Source organism: Heptranchias perlo, chromosome 31 (assembly GCF_035084215.1).
Source record: "Heptranchias perlo isolate sHepPer1 chromosome 31, sHepPer1.hap1, whole genome shotgun sequence".
NCBI lineage: Eukaryota > Metazoa > Chordata > Chondrichthyes > Hexanchiformes > Hexanchidae > Heptranchias > Heptranchias perlo.
In genome coordinates, this window is record NC_090355.1 from 5,422,091 (window position 1) to 5,441,276 (window position 19,186).

At 45.4% G+C, this 19,186-nt stretch overlaps 1 protein-coding gene across 2 annotated transcripts in view; it reads left to right on the forward strand.

Annotated features, from left to right (window-relative positions):
- Nucleotides 1-19,186, forward strand: part of pnpla7b (patatin-like phospholipase domain containing 7b) — a 293,395-nt gene that overhangs the window by 20,416 nt on the left and 253,793 nt on the right. For both annotated transcript variants that reach the window (XM_067969546.1, XM_067969547.1), the window contains exons 2-4: nucleotides 12,877-12,914; nucleotides 15,251-15,325; nucleotides 17,389-17,476. In XM_067969546.1, coding sequence (XP_067825647.1) covers nucleotides 12,877-12,914; nucleotides 15,251-15,325; nucleotides 17,389-17,476 — 201 coding nt within the window. The remainder of the gene's footprint in view (nucleotides 1-12,876; nucleotides 12,915-15,250; nucleotides 15,326-17,388; nucleotides 17,477-19,186) is intronic.

The window sequence follows — 19,186 nt, forward strand, 5'->3', positions numbered from 1 at the left end:
AGCAGAGTTGCAACTATTAGGAGGCCTATATACTACGCCCATGAGTGTTTTTTGCCCCTTATTATTCCTTATCTCTACCCAAACTGTTTCATTATCCTGTCCTTTGTCCCAATATCTTTTCTCTGTATTACAGTGATTCCTTCCCTTATTAACATAGCCACCCCACCTCCCCTTCCTTCCTGCTTGTCCTTCCTGATTGTTAAATACCCTGGCATATTTAATTCCCAGTCGTTGTCACCCTGCAGCCATGTTTCTGTAATGGCCACAAGATCATACCCATACGTCGTTATTTGTGCCGTTAACTCGTCCATTTTGTTACGAATGCTACGTGCATTCAGATAAAGAACTTTCAAATATGTTTTGTGACACTTAGTTTCTGCTTTTTCCTTTTTTAACACTTTACCTTTTACTCCATACCTTCTGTCCCTTCCTGATACGCTTTCCTCTGTCTCCCTGCTCAGGTTCCCAACCCCCTGCCACAGCTTTGATGCTGGGTTAATCGCCTTATGCCTTCTAATTTTCATTTTATCTGTCGTGCCTAAAGTACACTTTCTTTCCTCTGCTCGATGCTTTTCCCTTTCACTTGTTTTTGAACAACTGTTTGTACTATTTGTATTGTAGATTTCCCCTGGGTCTTCCCCTCTCTTGCTGCTCTCAACTTTATTCCCTTCTGACTCCCCTCTCAGGTTCCCATCCCCCTGCCACTCTAGTTTAAACCTTCCCCAACAGCACTAGCAAACACCCCCGCGAGGACATTTGTCCCGGTCCTGCTCGGGTGTAACCCGTCACGCTTGTACAGGTCCCACCTTCCCCAGAACCAGTCCCAATGTCCCAGGAATCTAAATCCCTCCCTCCTACACCATCCCTGCAGCCACGCATTCATCCTGTCTATTCTCCTGTTCCTATACTCTCTTGCACGTGGCACCGGTAATACTCCTGAGATCACTACCTTTGAAGTCCTGCTTTTTAATTTATCTCCTAACTCCTTAACTTCATCTTGCAGGACCTCATCCCTTTTTTTACCTATGTCGTTGGTACCAATGTGGACCACAACTACTGGCTGTTCACCCTCCCCCTCCAGAATGCCCTGCAGCCGCTCCGTGACATCCTTGACCCTAGCACCAGGGAGGCAACATACCATCCTGGAGTCATGTTTGCGGCCGCAGAAACGCCTATCTGTTCCCCTTTCAATCGAAGCCCCTATCACAATAGCCCTGCCACTCTTCTTCCTCCCCTCCTGTGCAGCAGTGCCACCCGTGGTGCCCCGAACCTGGCTCTTGCCGCTTTCCCCTGATAAGCCATCTCCCCCAACAGTATCCAAAGCAGAATATCTGTTTGAGAGGGAGATGGCCCCAGAGCACTCCTGCTCAACCTGCCTAGTCCTTTTACTCTGCCTGGCGGTCACCCATTTCCTTTCTGCCTGCGTATTCTTTACCTGCGGTGTGACCACCTCACTGAACGTGCTATCCACGATAGTCTCAGCATCGCGGATGCTCTACAGTGAATCCACCCGCAGCTCCAGCTCCGAAATACGGTTAGCCAGTAGCTGCAGCTGGACACACTTCCTGCACACATGGTCGCCAGGGACACTGGTCGTGTCCATGACTTCCCACATAGTGCAGGAGGAGCATATCACGGGTGCGAGCTGTGCTGCCATGACTTGCCTTAGACTCTTAGACTCTCTTCCCGCTCTAGGTCTCCCCTTTTATACTCTGCTCACCTCTCGGACTCTCCTGCCTCACCTGTGATGTCGCACAGTAGTTGTCTCTTGTTGCAGGTCTGCTGCTGCTTTTATTCCACAGTCTCAGTCTTCTACTCTCAGGTCCACTGCCGCTCTGCGGGAAAAGTTAGGAAAAGCAAGGCAAAGCAGCACCTCCTTCCCCCACTTCACCGAACTCCCACACTTACCAAGCTCTCAGCAGCACACTGTATATCCGCACACCGTGCAGTTCGCACTGACAGGCCCCTGTATTTCTACAGTTGAGACTCAGATGAGTCAGGCCTGCCCCACCTTCAAGTACCAGTTGAATCTAGCTAACCAATTAACTTGCTACAGCAGCTCTCCGCTGAAGCCTGACAGAAACTTAAAATTTTAAACTTTTAAATTGACCTTAAACAGTTGAAGCAATATGCACCAGATTTAAAGAGATTAACCCTTAAACTCCCACACTTACCAAGCTCTCAGCAGCACACTGTGTATCCGCACACCGTCCACTTGCTGAGACAATGACAAGACATTTAACCTCATCAATATGGATGGGCCAGTGATGCTATCTTGCTGATGACTTAATCTCTCTGGGAGCTGAGACAATGGTAAGGCCCTTACCCGGTTGTCTCGAAACAAGGGTGAGCTGTGTCTCTGGAATATACATCTCCCTACTGAACACCGTAAGATGCTGGGTGTCTGTGGCTGTCCTCAGTGAAAATCCCTGATACAGACTTATAATTTGTGCAGGACGTGGGGTTACATACTAAACGTATTTCATGGTACATACGCTGCGTGAAACAATTCTTGGTATTTGTTACACTTTTAGCGCACACCTGCACAATTCCGCAGTGTCCTCCTTCCCATCGTAAGTGGAGGGGGGTTGGTGCTAATATTCGCAGCATGGTACTTTCAATTTTACCTAGAGATTACTACTAACATTGGAATATTTCTCTAACCATTTCTGTTGCGAGTGACCTGTTTTGTTTTTGAATTGCGAAGATGCTGGGACTGTGGAACTACTTGCTGTGGAACATTATTGCCCTGGTGTTATACATTGTTGCATGTTGTACAAATAGAAGGCCTTTTATAATTGTGAGAGAAATTGCTAATGAGTGGACTCCAGTATCTTGCAGCACATGTTGCTGTCAGCTGTGTGGCCTAATTCTGTACAGACTCTTGGTTACATACACTGTTAGGTAAGACCGGAGACAATTGTTGTGTAAGTGCTATAGATGATCAGAAACTCATGATAGTTTTTAAGTTTCCAGAATTCAGAAGGTTTAATGGCCATTTGAAGATTTGAAAAAAAAATTCAAAGCAATTGGCATCTTCCTGTAGTAAAATGTTACAGAATTTCTTTTACGCAGCGAGTTGTTATGATCTGGAATTCTCTACCTGAAAGGGTGGCGGAAGTGGATTAAATAGTAATTTTCAAAAGGGGATTGGATATATAGTTGAAATGGAGAAATTTGAAGGGCTATGGGGAAAGAGCAGGGGAGTGGGACTAACTGGATAGCTCTTTCAAAGAGCTGGCACAGGCTCGGTGGGCCGAATGGCGGCCTCCTGTGCTGTATGATTCTATGAAAAGTCTCTTCTTGATTGCACCCGGGTAGGAAAGTAATAAACTAGAATGGAACCGCTGTGTCTCCTCAGATCGGACTGTTACCTTCTAGCCTTTATAATCCTGCCTACGTCATGTCATGCTAGAACCTCATCACCTGCTGAAGTAGGTCTGAGCAGCAGTTACATCTTTATCTTCCCGCCTGCCCAGAAGTTAATTAGGGCTGTATGTTTTTCATGGGCTGCATGGAGTCTGTAATATCGGAACGATCCCATCCTCTAGTCCTCTCGAGATGGCATAAATTTACTTTATCTGCATTTAAAATGATCCTAACTTTTGAGAGAATAAGCATAAGTACCTAAAAACAGATTATGTTAATCGATAATGTGATCAGGGTGCTAATTAAGAACTGCAAGCAGTGCAAGTCCCCTGAACACAAAACGCCCCTGAGGTCAGATGAAGGTCTGTGCTTTTCATCTTTATTGTTTTTAAAAAAAAATCAATTATTGACCAAAAAACAATTGTTTAAATATGAATTTCTGTGGTGTTAGTGATTGTTAACACTAAATTAAACAATGATTTGGAAAAGGCACCTAATTTAAACATTTACATGAGGGACAGTCACCTGATTTCTTAATCTAATCTTTAAATGTGATGTCTGGCAGTGAGCCATAAGGTGTTACCCAATGTATCTGGACGTTTGTTCTCAAGATGAGGGATGTTGTTGCTTGGGAATGAAACGCTTTTCCAGTCTTTCCTCCCAGTGTCAGCATCGAGCATTCCCTGGATGAGTATAGCACTGGTTACCTATATAGAATAAGGCTCCCTATACTTTGACTCAAGAATGTGCCGACCTAATCTTGGAGGAACACCCTGATCATTATCAATGTGACTCAGCTGATATTGTGGCTAAATTATGATTGTTTTGTACCATAAACTTGTACTCGCAAGGAACTGGGTGGAGACTGTCAAACTCATTCCACATGAAATCCTTATAGATGGCAGGGAGAGAGATTTTTGCAGTATCAGTCTAGGTTCCATTCATCGAGTTACATCGAGTCTACAGCTCAACAGGCCATTCGGCCCAACTGGTCTATGTCGGCGTTTATGCTCCACACAAGCCTCCTCCCTCCCTCCCGACTTCATCTACCCCTATCCGCATACCCTTCTATTCCTTTCTCCTTTGTGTGTTTATCTAGCTTCCCCTTAAATCCATCTGTGCTATTACCTCAACTGCTCCTTGTGGTAGTGCGTTCCACATTCTTACCACTCTTTGGATAAAGAAGTTTCTTCTGAATTCCCTATTTGATTTATTAGTGACTATCATATATTGGTGACTTCTAGTTTTGGACTACACCACAAATGGAAACATTTTCTCCACATCTACCCTATCAAATCCTTTCATTATCTTAAAGACCTCTATCAGGTCATCCCCTCAGCCTTCTCTTTTCTAGAGAAAAGAGCTCCAGCCTGTTCAGCGGTACAGTGATATACAGTCAGGAGGGAGTGGTCCTGGGAGTCCTCAACATTGACTCTGGACCCCATGAAATCTCATGGCATCAGGTCAAACATGGGCAAGGAAACCTCCTGCTGATTACCACCTACCGTCCTCCCTCAGCTGATGAATCAGTCCTCCATGTTGAGCACCACTTGGAGGAAGCACTGAGGGTAGCAAGGGCACAAAATGTACTCTGGGTGGGGGACTTCAATGTCCATCACCAAGAGTGGCTCGGTAGCACCACTACTGACCGAGCTGGCCGAGTCCTGAAGGACATAGCTGCTAGACTGGGCCTGCGGCAGGTGGTGAGCGAACCAACACGAGGGAAAAACTTACTTGACCTCGTCCTCACCAATCTACCTGTCGCAAATGCATCTGTCCATGACAGTATTGGTAGGAGTGACCACCGCACAGTCCTCGTGGCGATGAAGTCCCGTCTTCGCACTGAGGACACCATCCAACGTGTTGTGTGGCACTACCACCGTGCTAAATGGGATAGATTCAGAACAGATCTAGCAGCACAAAACTGGGCATCCATGAGGCGCTGTGGGCCATCAGCAGCAGCAGAATAGTATTCCAGCACAATCTGTAACCTCATGGCCCGGCATATTCCTCACTCTACCATTACCAACAAGCCAGGAGATCAACCCTGGTTCAATGAGGAGTGCAGAAGAGCATGCCAGGAGCAGCACCAGGTGTACCTAAAAATGAGGTGCCAACCTGGTGAAGCTACAACTCAGGACTACATGCATGCTAAACAGCGGAAGCAACATGCTATAGACAGAGCTAAGCGATTCCACAACCAACGGATCAGATCAAAGCTCTGCAGTCCAGGCACATCCAGTTGTGAATGGTGGTGGACAATTAAACAACTAACTGGAGGAGGAGGCTCTGCAAACATCCCCATCCTCAATGATGGCGGAGTCCAGCACGTGAGTGCAAAAGACAAGGCTGAAGCGTTTGCAACCATCTTCAGCCAGAAGTGCCGAGTGGATGATCCATCTCGGCCTCCTCCCGATATCCCCACCATCACGGAAGCCAGTCTTCGGCCAATTCGATTCACTCCACGTGATATCAAGAAACGGCTGAGTGCACTGGATACAGCAAAGGCTATGGGCCCCGACAACATCCCAGCTGTAGTACTGAAGACTTGTGCTCCAGAACTAGCTGCGCCTCTAGCCAAGCTGTTCCAGTACAGCTACAACACTGGCATCTACCCGACAATGTGGAAAATTGCCCAGTTATGTCCTGTCCACAAAAAGCAGGACAAATCCAATCCGGCCAATTACAGCCCCATCAGTCTACTCTCAATCATCAGCAAAGTGATGGAAGGTGTCGTCGACAGTGCTATCAAGCGGCACTTACTCACCAATAACCTGCTCACCGATGCTCAGTTTGGGTTCCGCCAGGACCACTCTGCTCCAGACCTCATTACAGCCTTGGTCCAAACATGGACAAAAGAGCTGAATTCCAGAGGTGAGGTGAGAGTGACTGCCCTTGACATCAAGGCAGCACTTGACCGAGTGTGGCACCAAGGAGCCCCAGTAAAATTGAAGTCAATGGGAATCAGGGGGAAAACTCTCCAGTGGCTGGAGTCATACCTAGCACAAAGGAAGATGGTAGTGGTTGTTGGAGGCCAATCATCTCAGCCCCAGGACATTGCTGCAGGAGTTCCTCAGGGCAGTGTCCTAGGCCCAACCATCTTCAGCTGCTTCATCAATGACCTTCCCTCCATCATAAGGTCAGAAATGGGGATGTTCGCTGATGACTGCACAGTGTTCAGTTCCATTCGCAACCCCTCAAATAATGAAGCAGTCCGAGCCCGCATGCAGCAAGACCTGGACAACATCCAGGCTTGGGCTCATAAGTGGCAAGTAACATTCGCGCCAGACAAGTGCCAGGCAATGACTATCTCCAACAAGAGAGTGTCTAACCACCTCCCCTTGACATTCAACGGCATTACCATCGCCGAATCCCCCACCATCAACATCCTGGGGGTCACCATTGACCAGAAACTTAACTGGACCAGCCATATAAATACTGTGGCTACGAGAGCAGGTCAGAGGCTGGGTATTCTGCGGCGAATGACTCACCTCCTGACTCCCCAAAGCCTTTCCACCATCAACAAGGCACAAGTCAGGAGTGTGATGGAATACTCTCCACTTGCCTGGATGAGTGCAGCTCCAACAACACTCAAGAAGCTCGACACCATCCAAGATAAAGCAGCCCGCTTGATTGGCACCCCATCCACCACCCTAAACATTCACTCCCTTCACCACCGGCGCACTGTGGCTGCAGTGTGCACCATCCACAGGATGCACTGCAGCAACTCGCCAAGGCTTCTTCGACAGCTCCTCCCAAACCCGCGACCTCTACCACCTAGAAGGACCAGAGCAGCAGGCACATGGGAACAACACCACCTGCACGTTCTCCTCCAAGTCACACACCATCCCGACTTGGAAATATATCGCCGTTCCTTCATTGTCGCTGGGTCAAAATCCTGGAACTCCCTTCCTAACAGCACTGTGGGAGAACCTTCACCACACGGACTGCAGCGGTTCAAGAAGGCGGCTTACCACTACCTTCTCGAGGGCAATTAGGGATGGGCAATAAATGCCGGCCTCGCCAGCGATGCCCACATCCCGTGAACGAATAAAAAAATAAGCCCCTCCAGATAAGTATATCCTCTCAGTTCTGGTATCATCCTTTTGAATTGTTTTTGCACCTTTTCCAATGTCTCTATATCCTTTTTATAATATGGAGACCAGAACTGTGCACAATACTCCTAGTGTGGTCAAACCAAGTTTAACATAACTTCTCTGCTTTTCAATTCTATCCGTCTAGAAACTAACCCCAGTGCTTGGTTTGCCTTTTTTATGGCCTTATTAACCTGTGTCGCTATTTTTTTTAGTGATTTATGTATCTGTAGCCCCAGATCCCTTTGCTCCTGTATCCCATTTAGTCTCTTATTGTCCAAGCAGTATGAGGCCTTCTTATTCTTCCTACCAGAATGCACCGCCTCACACTTATCTGTATTGAAATTAATTTGCTAATTACACACCCTTTCTGCAAGTTTATTGTCTTCTTGCATTTTAGCGCATTATTTCTTTGTATTAACTACACCCCCCAATTTGGTGTCATCCACAAATTTTGAAATTGCACTTCCGATTCCCGAATCCAAACCGTTAATGTAAATTGTGAACAACAATGGTCCCAGCACCGATCCCTGTGGAACACCACTCCCACCTTTTGCCAGTCTGAATAGCTACCCTTAACCCCTACGCTCTGTTTCCTAATTCAGATCAAGGCCCTGCTATCAAACACTATAGTAACACTTGATGTGCCACAATCTCCTTGCCTCTGATTCAGTAGGTTGTCGGTTCAAATCCCACTTCAGAGACTTGAGCACATAATCCAGATCGACACTCCAGGTCTCCATGTGCCCTCTCAGATGGATGCAAAACATTCCATGGCACTATTTGAAGTAGAGTTCTCCCCAGTCTCCTGGCCAATATTTATCTCTCAACCAACATCACTAAAACAGATTATCTGGTCATTATCACATTGCTGCTTGTGGGACCTTGCTGTGCATAAATTGGCTACCGCCTTTCCTACATTACAACAGTGACTACACTTTGAAAGTACTTCATTGGCTGTAAAGTCCTTTGGGACGTCCTGAGGCCGTGAAAGGCGCTATATAAATGCAAGTCGTTTTCTTTTTTCCCTCTATCTGTTGTGACTGTTGCTGTTCAATTTAATGCCTGCATGTGGGTTTGGATTAATTCTTTTGCTCTGGCAACTGCTTTTCGTATGGGCGATGATAGTCTGTGTTCTTGATATTGAAAATAAGTAGATAATTGTGATACCACTATAATCTGCCATCAATTACTGGGAAATTCACAGTTCATTCTGTATAATCACTGCTCTCAGTGTAACGTGTACATGAATTAGCATTATCTGTTTCTTCAGTAAGCCACTGACTTTTTGCACTAAATGTTTGCTGATTTGGTTTATATTCTAAAGATCGAGCCCATATGGAAAGAAAATCTTTCCCCAGTTGTAGAAAAGTCACAATCACAATCTCAGTGCACATTGGAAATCTACCCCCGTAATGGTTTATTCAAAGGTTCGCTGGCCACATGCGACTAATTGGGAATCCAGATGTGGCAAATTGCATTTCTGATTATTGCTTGTTTTTTATTTATTAGACGTGATCTCAGTACTCATATTTGCACGGTTTATGCGTGTACACTTCAACATTTTTGTGCGTCTGTTGGTAAAATGGTAATATAATGGAATACAGAAGGCTAATGGGTGATTTGATTGAGGTTTTTAGCATTTTGAAATGAATTGATAGGGTTGATAGAGAGAAACTTTTTCCGCTGGTGGGGGAGTCTAGGACTTTAAAATCAGAGCCAGGCCAGATTTGGAGAGAAGTTAGGAAACACTACTTCACGCAAAGGGTGGTAGAAGTGTGGAATCTCTCCCACAAAAAGCAGTAGGTGCTAGCTCAATTAATAATTTCAAATCTGAGATCGCTAGATTTTTGCTAGCCAAGGGTATTAAGGGATATGGAGCCAAGGTGGGTAAATGGAGTTAGGATACAGATCAGCCATGATTTCATTGAATGACTGAACAGGCTCGAGGGGCTGAATGGCCTACTCCTGTTCCTATGAAAAGCTGAGAGTGCGAGTTTTTTTTGATGTTGTGGGTGTTTTACTTCCTCGGTTACTGAATGGTGTTGGACGTTAATGTATATACATGTGAAGTACATTTCTCTGTATTGTGAGTGTATGTAAGGCGTTTTCTACTAAACTTAGTGCAGGTGGCTAAAACGGTGTCTCCGTAACCGCACCTATTTCTGTTGGATGACCCTGTTTTATGGGGCGCACAGCAGCCTTGCAACCTGTAACAGAGTTATAGTGTAATGTAGTCACATGGCATTTGATTAGTTCTGTGTGGGGGACGGGGGAGCACACTGGCTGGTGCACACAGTGTGGAGTAGTAGAAAATAGTATTCTTGTTTTTCCTAATAACAGAGACGTTAAAGAAATTAATGTTGTATGAAAGATTAAATCATTTTAACTGGAGCTATGGAGTGCTTGCTCTGATCAATTTATGAAAATAAGCTTTAATTTAAAAAGAAGGTTCTGTTATGTATTGTGTGAACCAATGTGGAATGTAAAAGATTCTGGGATTCTTTGATGGCTCAGTAAGCTTCTGGTGTGATACTGAGCCATACAGGATAGTCTAGGTTTGATCCCCAGTGCGGTCAGTTCGCGAGTTTCAGCCAGGACCCCTCTATTTCCATCGTGTCAATCATGGATAAGGTCATCTCTGATCACTTCCTTGTATCCCTCTCCATCCACATCCTCCTTCCCCCTCCCAACCCCACTTCCTTCTGTGTTCACCCCTAGAAAAAACCTCCCCCCACCCCCCCCCCCCACCCCTCCCCCCGAAGTCACTTACAACAGCACTTTCAAATTCCCAACTCTCTAGCCTTTGGCCCTCCATTCACCACAACATTTCTGCAGCTACCAATCTGCTCAGTCACACCCTCACCTGCGCCTTTGACGCCCATGTCCCCATTAAAACCATTACTCTCTCTGACCCTGTTCCTTCCCCCTGGTACGGCCCTCATCTCCGCTCCCTTATGTAGGACACAGACTTGAATGTTTATGGCGGACAACTGGTTTAGCAATTCATCGCCAGATCTGGCTGGACCACATAAAGCACTATTGGGCCCTGCTCTCCTCTGCCAAAACTGCTCATTATTCCAGGATCATTCTGGAATGCAAAGATAACCCCCGGCTTTTCTTCTCCACTACAAACGGTCTTCTTAAACCCTTCTCCCCTGCCTCCTCCAACAATAAGTGCGAAGAGCTCATGAACTTCTGTGTCACTAAGATTGAGACCATCCGTTCAGCTGTCTCTGCTGCATCCCTCCCTTCCCCTAGCCCACCAAGCTAAATTTCCCCTGCGGTTCCCCTCCTGCCCTAGCCCTGAACTCACGTCTTTCTCTAGTTTCTCTCCTATCTCCCTTCATGCCCTCTCCAAGCTCATCGAGACCATGAGACCACCTGCTGCTCCCTCAATCCGATTCCCACCAAACTGCTGACCACCCAACTTCCCTTCCTAGCCCCCATGTTAGCTGATATTGTTAACGGTCCCCTCTCCTCAGGTATTGTTCCCCTCCCCTTCAAATCTGCAGTCATCACCCCGCCTCAAAAAACCCATCCTTGACCCCTCTGTCCTTGCAAACTACCGCCCCATCTCCAACCTCCCTTTCCTCTCAGGTCCTTTAACCTGTTGTCACCTCCTAAATCCGTGCCCATCTTTCCCTCAACACCATGTTTGAATCCCTCCTATCAGATTTCCGCCCGTCACAGTACCGAAAAAGCCCTTATCAAAGTCATAAATGACGTCCCATGTGACTGACCGTGCTAAACCGTCGTCCTCGTCCTTTTCGACCTGTCTGCAGCATTTAACACGGTTGACCACACCATCCTCCTCCAACACCTCTCTTTCGTCCAGCTGTGTAGCACTGCATTCGCCTGGTTCCATTCTTATCTATCCAATCGTAGCCAGAGAATCACCTGCAAAGGCATCTCTTCCCGCTCCCACACCGTTACCTCTGGAGTCCCCCAAGGATCCATCCTTGGCCCCCTTCTATTTCTCATCTACTTGCTGCCCCTCGGTGACATCATCCGAAAACACAAAGTCAGGTTCCACATGTACGCTGGCGACACCCAGCTCTACCTCACCACCACCTCCCTCGACCCCGCCGCTGTCTCTGATTTGTTACGCTGCTTGTCCGACATCCAGTACTGGATGAGCAAAAATTTCCTCCAACTAAATATTGAGAAGACCGAAGCCATTGTTTTCAGTCCCCACCACAAACTCCGTTCCCTGGCCATCGACTCCATCCCTCTCCCTCGCCATTGTCTGAGGCTGCACCAGACCGTTGGCAACCTTGGTGTCCTATTTGACCCTGAGATGAGCTTCCGACCACAGATCCACCCCATCACCAAGACTGCCTACTTCCATCTCCATAACATCACCTGTCTCCGCCCCTGCCTCAGCTCATCTGCTGAAACCCTCATCCATGCCTTTGATGCCTCCAGACAGGACTATTCCAATGCTCTCCTGGCTGGCCTCCCATCTTGCACCCTCCATAAACTTCAGCTCATCCAAAACTCTGCTGCCTGTATCCTAACTTGCACCAAGTCCCATTCACCCATTGGCTCCCAGTCCGGGAACATCTGGATTTTAAAATTCTCATCCTTGTTTTCAAATGCCTCCATGGCCTTATCCCACCCTATCTCTAACCTCCTTCAGCCCTACAGCCCTCAGAGATCTCTGCGCTCCTCCATTTCTTGCCTCTTGCGCATCTTCTTCTCCTTTAAGACGCTTCCTAAAACCTACCTGTTTGACCAAGCTTTTGGTCACCGGTTGTAATATCTCCTTTTGTGGTTCGATGTCAAATTTTGCTTGATAATCACTTCTGTGACGCGCCTTGGGACATTTTGCTATGTCAAAGACGCTATATAAATGCAAGTTGTTGTTGTGATCATAGAATTGGCCTCTGTGACTCTGGGCTGGGGAAGTGAGCGCAAATCATTCAGCTAATCTGGTGAGCCCTACTGGAAAGTGCATCGTGTGCAGATAGGCTCGGCTGAGATATCCCCTATGGCCAAATAGCCTACCACTGCTCACGGTCTAGGATTGCACATGAATTTACCAGAGCAGTGTTCAAGGAGCCATAACCCAATATGAGTTACTATCGTGAGGGGAGAAAATGGGAAGCTAAACTATAACTGGTATGAAGCAGTGTAAAGGGGAACTGGATAAGTTGTTGCCACCATCGGGAAAGCATATGTGTGCATCGCATGAACCCTGGGAGTTGACACTTAGTCTTAGAAATATTCACAAGTAAATCTTTAATTGAATATCCGATAAAGGAAAGGTGTAGATATTTTTTCAAGTTGTGCAGTTTATTCTACATTTGTACTGTACCATGTCTTAGTTTACTGTCAGTGCCATGTAGCTTAGTTTTGTTAAGAACAAATTAATAATTTTGATTGTCTACTTTCTGTTTCTTTGTTCCAGATGTGTTGAAGGAGCCGGATGGCTGTGTAAGCTCTGAGGTAATTCATTGTTTCCTTACACTTCATCAACATGCATTGTAACTGCAGAGCCCGGGGTATCTTCCCAACACTGGGTGGTGCATGCTATCATTTGTTGTAACGCATCCTGGGGGTAGAATGACTTTACTATGGCTGGTTCATGCTCAGTGCAGTAACTTTGCCTATAAGCTTGTCTTCTACACAGAATCAGACATGTTTTGTGAAATGAGAATTTTGTATCGTGTTGTATCTGCTCCAGAGCTCAAGCCTGTTATAGTGGTGTCAACCCAACCAGAATGTATCTAGTGGCCTTCTCGAGCACCCATTAAGAATCAATAGGAGTGTGTGAAGAGATGTTCCAAAATTAGGAGAAGCAATGGCAGTACAACTCCACCGTTAGTTTATAAGGGAGTTGGGTGTAACAGATTGTCCCGTGTTGAGGTTTCCTACGGAGTAGTAGTATGTGGCTTGCATTTGTGTAGAAACTGTTGACTTATAAATTTCTAATTTTGTAGTTCCTCATTTTTAGAGTCCTTACAAATGGTGCAGATGATTAAATATCCTTCCACATATAGACAAGAGACAAGGTTGAGGGTGGGAGAATTTGTTGGCCTAACAGTAGTACAAGTGTTTCTTGCTTTGAGAAAGGTTACTGATCTGAGTTCTGAGACAGGTTACATTGAGTAACCCCAACCCTGGCCATCTTTAAAAATGGTCAGTCGGAGTGACTGGAGAATGTAGTTTAGAACTTCACTGCACAAGCTCCTAATGACTTATAACGGGACTGCAAAAAGGCAGGAAGGTGCACACTTGCACATCCTGTTGTTTTCAGTGGAACTGGCAGCCCGAATGTCTTCAGTGAACCGGTCATTCAATAGTGTAAGAATTCCCACAAATGGATAACTTTCATTTTAGCAATTTTTCAAAAAATAAAACAAATGCCTGAGAACTTAAAGCAGAATGGAATTGTAGCGGGGGAATTAGTCGGGGGTGGGGGGAAGTACCGGGAAAATCAAAAAATTAAACTTCACAGGAAAGGTTCCACGTTAAAGAAAATGTACTTGTCACGTCATTGAAGTGCAGTGACTGTTGCTTTGTAGGCAAATGCAACAGCCATTCTGCAACAGCAACGTCGCATAAACAGTAATTAAATGCATGAACAGTTAATGTGCTTTTTGGTGAAATTGATTGAGGGAGGAATGTTGGCCAGGACACGTGGAGAATTTGCTCTTTGAATAGTGCTGTGAGAACTTTAACATCCATTTGAACAAGCAGACTAGGGGCAAAACTTTCAACTATAGTGGGGGCATAAAAAGGGCGGTAGTGGATCAGCCGCCCATTATACAACCCGCCCGGCAAAATCAAGCTGGGCGTATGATGGGCGGCCGATCCGCTACCGCCCGATTTACGCTCCAGCTGAAGTTGAAAGTTTTGCCCTAGATCTTGGTAGGGAGTCACATCTTAAGGATGGCACTTCTGAGAATGAAGCAGTCCCTTAGTACTAACTAGGGTGTCATCCCAGATTATGCATTCAAAGATTGCTAATCCAGAGGCAAAAATGTTACCAACCCAGCAAAGGTGACATAGAAGGAAGATCTGAGGAGAAATCCTACTGAAAGAGTTCTTGCTGCCTGATTGTCAATGTTAGCTTGGCTCAGTGGTTACACTCACCTCTGAATCAGAAGGTCATGGGTTCAACCCCACTACAGGGCACAATGTAGACTAACACTTCAGTGCTGTACTGAAGGAGTGTTGCAGTGTCGGAGGCGGCGTCTTTTGGTTGAGATGTTGAACTTCCGACAATGCAGCACTCCTTGAGTGCTGCACCGAAGTGTCAGCCCATTCGGGTGGCGTAAAAGATCCTGTGACGCTACTTGAAAAGCAGAGGAATGATCTTGGCCAACATTTATCCTTCAACCTGCACCACCAAAACAGATTAACTGGCCATTTATATCATTGCTGTTTGTGGGAATTTGCTCTGCACAAATTGGCTGCAGTATTTAGCTACATAAGCTACTATGCTTCAAAAGTATTTAATTGGCTGTGAAGCATTTTGGGATGCCCTTAGCATGTAAAAGGTACTATATAAATGCAAGTTCTTTGATGTTACCCCAGTACACCTGTTCCTTACTAGCGTCCTTAAATTGATGTTTTCAGGGTTCAGCAGAGGAGCCTGTAAATAAAGAAACTGCAAAAAAAAGTTATTTGAGTCTGGTGGATAACTCTACGGGTCAGAATCGGTGGTTATATGGTGCCTTCCAGCTCAATTATTGCAAATATTACCAACAAGTTGAAATTAATAAAATATATGTTTAATTTTTTTCATGAGTAAGTATTTTTCACATTGTGTGTCACAGGTTGGGATGTCAATCAGTGGGGACCTTCCTGCATTAGTGCAACAGTTTGTGGAGGAGAAAATTCAGACAACAATGGTATGTAAATACAGCCGCCTGACTTGCGAGAGGGGAAAGAGTGGACTTTGCTTACCCCACATTGTGCTTGTTCCCTTGTATTTCTTATAGAATCATACAGAAGGAGGCCATTCGGCCCAATGTGCCTGATCCGGCTCTCTGACAGAACTATCAATTAGTCCCATAGCCCTGCAAATTTTTCCTTTTTTAAGTAGAGATCCAATTCCCTTTTGAAAGGTACTATTGAATCTGCTCCCACCACCCTTTCAGGCAGTGCATTCCAGATCATAACAACTCTCTGAGTTTAAAAAAAATTCTCCTCATCTCCTCTCTGGCTTTTTTGCCAATTATCTTAAACCTGTGTCCTCTGGTTACGGACCCTCCTGCCAGTGAAAACCGTTTCTCCCTATCTACTCTATCAAAACCACTTGTGAGCATCTTGTCCCAAGGCTTTATCATTAAATCAGGTGGGTCAGATGGTCTGGTCTCTGGGCTCGTCTACGTGCACCACTCTCTGATTACGATTGATTGGTCTGAAGGTGTTATTTTTCCAACGGCGCTACAGCAGAATAAACCTATTGGCAGGCTGGTGTGATGCAAGCAATGATAGTGGGCAGCCACGGACCAGGTGGAACAAGAATGCGATCTATTCAAGGGGAGAATCTATGCGTCTACCTTTTCTTTCTTTTTAAAAAAAAAATTCAGCTGCGTTCAGAAATCAGAAAATGTCTCCCTCAGTAGGCTCAGCATAATTATAAACCAGCCTAGACACTGCTTAATTGTATTTTTAAAACCAGGACTGCATTTTCTGCCTCAGCTTAAAATGGGTGGGAGGTGGAAAAGCATCCCCAAAATATCCACACTGGGATCCTGAAGGAGAGGAGTGAAGAGGCAGATAGGATGCTGGGTGATATTTTTTAGGAGCTCCACAAGTACAGCAGCCTCCCCCAGTCCATGTTGTAATTTCTATGTAACCTGTTTAGGTACATGCACTTCATGCAAGTACCAAGGGTTCACATGTCTTACTTGCCTGAAATAATGATCGATATCTCTTGATTATTCGTTTGAAGTAGAGCCCAGGCCACTTGTTACGGTGTCATTTGGGGCGTATCACGATGCCACATCAGAGCTAGCGTCAAGTATCTGTGATTGTTTTCCATTACAATGTGCCCACTATTTGCAGGTACTGGATTTGAAGTTGGTGGTAATGACTGAGCATTTCAGCATGTGAACCACCAAGTGGCATATTAATGAGAGAGTGTTTGAACAGTGAAATTAAATTCATTGTCCTTTTCCCCCCCCTTATTTTTCACAATTATTTCAGCTTATTTTCCTGTCCCATCTGCTCCTTGCCTCCCTTTCTTGCCTCCTTCCTCATCCCCCCAATTGCTTGAGTTCCCAATCAGGCCGATCCCAATGCCTCAAAGGGTTAGTGCTGCTTTTGCTTTTGAGACAACCCAGCGAATGCTGTTAGGAGGTTTGGGTCATCCAAGCCTTGTCTATTGGATTAAAAAATAGACACCACAGGGATGAATCCCTTTCATAGCACAAAGGCGGCTGGGGGGTTTTCTGCTTTCTAATAGCATTCCCTAAAATGTACATATGTTACTGCTCAAGGTGTAAGGAGCAGCAGTACTTTATGAAGCAGGTGGGAGGGAGTGGGGAAGATGATAGCAGCATCTCATCGAGGAAGTGATCTACATCCCTATGAGCACTAAGCTTGGAATATGAAGGTGCCTGCTAGTGTCGAGTCCTTGGACACCCATACCGTATCTTACACCAAATTCAATTCAGGGTTCACTCTTTACAATTGAGCTGTATCACATCACGGATCAGAGATAGGGCCACGAGGCTGTAGCCCCGATTCCCTGACTCACTCTCCCTGTGAGAGTGCGGGATCATGGAATGAGCCTTTGTGTTCTGTCATGAGGAGGGGAGAAAATTGGCCAGGTGAGAGGGAGATGATGACCAATGAGAAAAATCAAGTAATGGGGCAGTGGAAAAAAATAGCTGCGTTGATGAAAATGTGGGGGCAAAGTGTGCTTTTTGGTATTGCATTTAAATGTTTTCCTTTATTTCTGCAGCTGACGGGAATGATGATTGGAGCACTTGTTGCCATTCTTATCGTAGCAATCATTGTGCTTTTCATCTACAGAAGAGTGAAACAGTCGAGTAAGTATATTCCAGACTGGTGAGCTAAGCGAATAGTTTTTGTTCTAACATACTGTGCCACCCAGTCCCTTTCAAATCACTTTTAATCACACTTGAAAAGTAAAATTCCCCCTGTATCAACGCAAGATTTTTTTTAAAGTCAGTAAACTTTTATTAATTTTCTTCCTTGCAGGATACGAATGTGGATCAATGCACTGTATTTGCAGGCAGATGTACCATCTACCATCATGTGAAAGAGCAGCAGTAGTTAGACGATACACATGCTTCACCCCGTCATGTTAGGGGTTGGGAGCGTACTCTGAGCTATGAACAGGAAATCCGCTATCGCGCAGACCAATAAAGACCCGTGAGAAAGCCCAGCGTTGTTGCATAGGTGTTGTTTCTTCCTTATAGTAAACTTTGAGTCGCCCCAAGTTTGCTCAAAAATGAATACTCAACAAGTTCTGACCCCTTCTAGCCTGACGGGCTAAAGAAGAGAAAAGCCATTGGTAAAGAGCCAGTTTCTTCCCTCTCACCCAGCTCCCTAGCAGTAATTTTTTTTTGTCTGTTTAGAGCTGATGTTGACTCTTTAGGGTGGCTATTGTGGACCCTAAGAATATCTCCAATTATTTGGAACCAATAGGTCAATGTGCAATGTGAGGTGAGTCCCCAGTAGTCACCTGCCTGCAGGCAGAACATTAAATAGGACAGAGTGCCCTATGGTGGTGATAGTCATTGTTGGAGGATAGACCCAGGGGTTTTGGATTTAAATAAGACTACCTTTTGAGGATAAGGGAGGAATTGGCTTGAGTAGCTCAGGAGAAATTACTACTTGGCAAATCTATGGACCAATAGTAGAATCTATCCAAGATAGTAATTAGTAGATTATGAAACAAATGCATGCCTCCCCCCAAAAAGGGGATAATTCTGGTGTGACACAACCATTGTCCATGAGAGCAATTAAGACCAGTATTAAACTAAAGGAGAAGGCGAATGTGAGGGTGAAAAAAATGGCAAAAATAAAGAGACGATGGGATCATAGAAAGGTAGCAAACATTACAACCTAATTCAAAAAAAAAGAGGAAGGGACAAACCAAGTAACTGCAGACCAATGAGCTCTAATAGTGGGGAAATTGTTAGAATCCAAAATCAACAACAATAACTTGCATTTATAGTGCCTTTACCGTAGTAAAAACATCCCAAGACGCTTCACAGGAGCGTTATCAGACAAAATTTGACACTGAGCCACATAAGGAGACATTAGGACAGGTGAGCAAAAGCTTGGTTGAAGAAGCAGGTTTTTTTTTCGTTCATGGGACGTGGGCGCCGCTGGCAAGGCCAGCATTTATTGCCCATCCCTAATAGCGTGCGTCTTAAAGGAGGAGAGAGGTGGAAATGATTAGGGAGGAAATTCCAGAGCTTAGGGCCTAGGCTGCTGAAGGCATGGCCATCAGTGGTGGGGCGAAGGAAATTGGGAATGCACAAGAGGCTAGAATTGGAGGAACGTAGAGATGTTGGAGGGTTGTAGGACTGGAGGAGGTTACAGAGATAGGGAGGGGCGAGGCCATGGAGGGATAATTAAGGACAGTGAGTGAGTGTTGATTAGGGTGAGTCAACATAGTTTGACATGCCTTACTAAATTAAGAAATCTTGGACATAGTTATTGAGGTGGTGGATAGAGATTTCATATATGTGGATTTTCAGAAGGCATTTGATAATGTTCGTGCAAGA